This window comes from Octodon degus, unplaced genomic scaffold (genome assembly GCF_000260255.1).
Source record: "Octodon degus isolate 3935 unplaced genomic scaffold, OctDeg1.0 scaffold00093, whole genome shotgun sequence".
NCBI lineage: Eukaryota > Metazoa > Chordata > Mammalia > Rodentia > Octodontidae > Octodon > Octodon degus.
In genome coordinates, this window is record NW_004524669.1 from 6,995,760 (window position 1) to 7,000,303 (window position 4,544).

The 4,544-nt window shown below is 50.5% G+C and overlaps 1 protein-coding gene across 1 annotated transcript in view; it reads left to right on the forward strand.

Moving 5' to 3' along the window:
• Positions 1-4,544, forward strand: part of Pde1b (phosphodiesterase 1B) — a 30,349-nt gene that overhangs the window by 20,282 nt on the left and 5,523 nt on the right. Inside the window, exons 7-13 of the mRNA XM_023722897.1 lie at positions 1,239-1,379; positions 2,012-2,112; positions 2,220-2,345; positions 2,468-2,569; positions 3,658-3,778; positions 4,215-4,296; positions 4,412-4,434. Coding sequence (XP_023578665.1) covers positions 1,239-1,379; positions 2,012-2,112; positions 2,220-2,345; positions 2,468-2,569; positions 3,658-3,778; positions 4,215-4,296; positions 4,412-4,434 — 696 coding nt within the window. The remainder of the gene's footprint in view (positions 1-1,238; positions 1,380-2,011; positions 2,113-2,219; positions 2,346-2,467; positions 2,570-3,657; positions 3,779-4,214; positions 4,297-4,411; positions 4,435-4,544) is intronic.

Here is a 4,544-nt window from a genome sequence, read left to right on the forward strand (position 1 = left end):
GGCATGTGGTGCTGGGGGATCGAACCGCGGTCCCTGATGCTTTTGCCAAGCTTGTTCTAAGTAGGTGCTTTAGACCACTGAGCCATCTCTCCAGCCCCACACCAGTTCTTAAGAGTACTTTCAATTTGAGCTTCTCCCAAACTCTGCCTTCTTACCTGGAGGGCTTGGGTTTGGCAGATCCAAGAGTAGTTGCCCCAGGTTGGCTCCTAAGCTGTCAGCAAGAGGGAGTTGCTGATGGTTTTTCAGCCAGACACACCCTTCTCTAGCTCCATATTCTCTTCCTGGGCACCCAGCCCTTCCCTGCTCCTTCCTTTCTCTTCCCTTCCCTCCAGGGACACCATGGCAACACAAAAAGCAAGGGCAGTTGTCATGGAAACAGTCCTTTAAAATCCCTGAATTTGGGGCACAGCCCTCCAGGGGTAGGGATGGGGGTGATGTTAGGGTCTGATTAATGGCACATCCTCCGTGTCTCTGTTACTCTGTAACTCATCCTTACAGAAGCTTCTTCAAGTCCCTGAACCTCAGTGTCTTTCCAGTCTAAGGGAGTCCAGGGACAGGTGATACCAGCTGTGCCCTCTGGGAACCTAAGCCTTTTGAAGGAGGCAGAGATACTGAAGCACATGTATAGACTAGGGCAGAATTGAGAGAGGCTGGCTAGAACTCTGGATCCTCTGTGTGTGTGTGTGTGTGTGTGTGTTGTGTGGTGCACAGGTGTCAGTGTATGTGGAGGGGAGGTGGGCAGGGAAAGCTTCTGAGAAGAGTGGGTGACCCACTTCTGCTGGAAGGGGCCTCTCTCTAGGTTCTTTTATTCTTTCCCCTGCTTCTGAGCCTTCTGCCCTTCTCTATGATTTTGGATTTGGGGATGTGGCAGGGTGGTTGGAAGGTAGGAGGAGGGAAGCTTTCTTTCCTTAACAATCTCCAGGGAAATAATAATACTTATAGCTGCTCTTTGGAGAGTACTCGCTAAGTGCCTTGTACTTCTCTCTTCCACGTAGGTGTTACTATCTTCATTCTACAAATAAGTATCTGAGGGGCAGAAAGCATGTGACTTGCACAAGGTCACACAGCCAGCAGCTGGCAAGCCAGGATGTGAGCCCAGATTCTCTTGTGCAGAGTCCAAGCTCCCTCTCCCTGTGCCGCGCTGCCTCCTACAGGATGATGGGATTGCTGAGCTCAGCCCTGTTACTTCTGTTCTTGCAGAGCCTTGGTATAGCTTGATTTCCTTTTGCCTGCTGCAGATTCCCACTGTTTTTTTGATGTCTTTCCTGGAGGCCTTGGAGACAGGCTATGGGAAATACAAGAATCCGTACCACAACCAGATCCACGCAGCTGATGTTACCCAGACGGTCCATTGCTTCCTGCTTCGCACAGGGATGGTGGTAGGTGCCCTTAGGACAGCTCCTCTGTGATTCAGTGTCCACAGCTTCAGAACTGGGAAGTCTAGGCTATAGCCTCAGTTCCATTAAAAAAAAATCCCCCCTCCTTCCCCTTCCTTCTCCTTTTCTATACCGCGGATTGAATATAGAGCTTTTGCACTAAGATATATCAGCAGTCCTGAATACCTGAGGCAGGATCTTGCTAAGTCATTAAGGTAACCACACTAGGCTCAAGCCTGTGATCCTCCTACTTTTGCCCCCAGAGTGCTTGAATTCTGGGGGTGCACTCTCATGCCTACCCTCCCAGTTCCACTTTCCTCACTCTGGTTCTTCTTTTTTGGCATCTCAAAGCCTTTACAGAATCAGATTGGATTTACTCACACTAGAGAATTCCCAGGTGTGACAGAATTTCAGGAGTAGTGCTGAGGACATATGCTGGGATATAGTGGGTATGGTGCAGGTGGGGGTGGAGCATGGTCCCTCAGCATTCTAGGAGCTGAGATCCCAGCTGCGTTTACCCAAGAGCTGGCCCTGAGGAATGGAAGATGGGCTAAGTGGTCCGACCTGTGTGGGGAGGTCTTCAGGTGGTGACTGGCAGGGTGTTGGCTCTCTCTCATCCCGTCTTTCTCCCCTAGCATTGCCTGTCAGAGATTGAGGTCTTGGCCATCATCTTTGCTGCAGCCATCCATGACTATGAGCACACAGGCACTACCAACAGCTTCCACATCCAGACCAAGTGAGGGGCGGGGCCTTGCCAGGGGTGGGAGGGACCGGCTGGAGTGGAGGAGGTCATCAGAGGATGCCTCTCAGGGAGCTGAACCTGATGACCTTCAATTTTTGCAGGTCAGAATGTGCCATCCTGTACAATGATCGTTCCGTGCTGGAAAATCACCACATCAGCTCTGTGTTCCGGATGATGCAGGATGACGAGATGAACATTTTCATCAACCTCACTAAGGATGAGTTTGTGTGAGCAGAAGCCCTACTCAGCATCCCTAACAGACCCCTTACTTATCACAGCCCTCTTCCCACCTCCTGCTGTCCCTGTCAGCAGTGCTTCAGGGAGTGCTTCTCTTTCTCTGTCCATTCAGAGAGCTGAGGGCATTGGTCATCGAGATGGTGTTGGCCACAGACATGTCTTGCCATTTCCAGCAAGTAAAGTCCATGAAGACAGCCTTGCAGCAGCTAGAGAGGTAGCACATGGTGGGGTGTGTTGGGGGCCAGGCCAGAGGGAAGGATATGTGACTTAAGTGTACACTGGGTAGTTGGTTGCCAGGACTTTACCTGGGTGTGGAGACTGATGGCTCTGGGCATCTACCTGAGTGCATCTGTGTGGAAGTGGTGTGGTGTGGTGTACGTGATGTGGCCTTGGGTTCCCTACAGTCTGGGCAGCTGGTCGACTGGGGGCCCCTGCGGGCTTAGAGTCTGCTATGAGGTTTCTTTCACTGTCACTTTAGGATAGGCTTACTGTGGAATGTTGGGAAATTCATTCAACTGTTCTGGACTTCAATGTCTGTATCTGTGAAATAGTGAAAATGATACACCTCCTTCCACACTGTTGGCCAAGAGTTCCTACTCTAATAGGATTACTGGAGAGTCATGCGAGGTTAAGAAAAGAGGACAGAACAAATGCCATAATTACATGTAGGGCTTAGAAGTAGGTGGGAGTATATAAATGCATTAGGACAGAGTGGACTATGATTGTATGTAACTTGAAGGAGTGTGTTAATCTCTGTGTATGGTGTCTGTGTGTGTGCAGTGCCCCGGCAGGGCATTGTTGGGGTAGAACAATAATGATTATTATTATAATCAGCATCGTCATTATAATCTTCCAAGCCCTTATTATGTGCCACTCTTCTCAATACTTATTTTGTTGTATATCATTTAATTTCAGAACAGCTAAGTATCTGTTGGAGTTGTTATTTCTATTTTAGGCCTTAAAATGAAATGTGGGTATTTTAAGTCCCTTGCTTCATATCACACAGCCATCGTACAGTAGTGCGTGGGGACTCAAACCTGGGCCCTTCGATTCCCAGAGCCTGGGTTCTCAGCTGTGGAAACTTGTGTTGCCACCTCTGCTGTGTGTGTGTGTGTGTGTGTGTGTGTGCGCGCGCGCATGTGTGTGTGCATGTGTCCCTGTCCCTGTCTGAGGTTATATGAAAGGATGAAGTTATAGGTTTGTAGGTCTGAGTGGGGACGAGTGATGGGAGGCTAGAGGACAGCTCAGGCTTCCTTCTCCTAAGAGATCGGCTTCCCTTTCCTTGACCCCGGCCCCAACCAGGATCGACAAGTCCAAGGCCCTGTCCCTGCTGCTCCATGCTGCTGACATCAGCCACCCAACGAAGCAGTGGTCAGTCCACAGCCGCTGGACGAAGGCCCTCATGGAGGAATTCTTCCGCCAGGTAGTGTGGCACTTTTGCCCTCCTGCTCACGGGGGCCTTCTTGCCCCTTTTGTTCTGCAAGTTTCCCTCCACCTCTACTCCAGATCTTTATTCAGCTACTTTTTGATTCTGACCTGACCCTGGGCCCACTGTGAGATAAAAAGATCACAGTTTGGAGCCCAGCCCGGGCAACTTAGCAGCTTAGTGAGACTAAGTCTTAGAAGAAAAGCTGCAGATCTATCTCAGTGTGAAGGCCCTGGGCCTTCCCCAGTACCATAACCACCACCCATAACAACAAAAACAACAAAAGACAAAAAACAAAACAAAACAAAAAATGTATCCTCAAAGCTTAATATTGGTTGTCCACAGTGGCATCCATTTCCATATCACTCGCTTCCTAGTCAAAGATGTGCAGCAACCCACTGGCTGGTGGGTCTGAGGTGTCCTCTCTCTCCAGGGTGATAAGGAGGCAGAGCTTGGTCTGCCTTTTTCTCCACTCTGCGACCGCACTTCCACTCTGGTGGCCCAGTCCCAGATTGGTGAGTGTCCTTGGCTGTAGGAAGGAGAGGAATGGGCAGGGGAGGGGTGCTGCCTGGGCCGGGGCCCAAGCCAGGATTCCTCCAGTTCCGAGCCTGCAGACCCCTCTTCCTCTAGAGACAAGGCTGCTGTTGCAAGGCGTGAGATCAGGCACTGGGAGGCTGGGGTGCTCCCTGGGTGTGTAAAGACATCGTCTGAAAGTCTGTCCCCCTCCGGAAAGTTGCGGCACAGATTGCTTCCTCATTCTGTC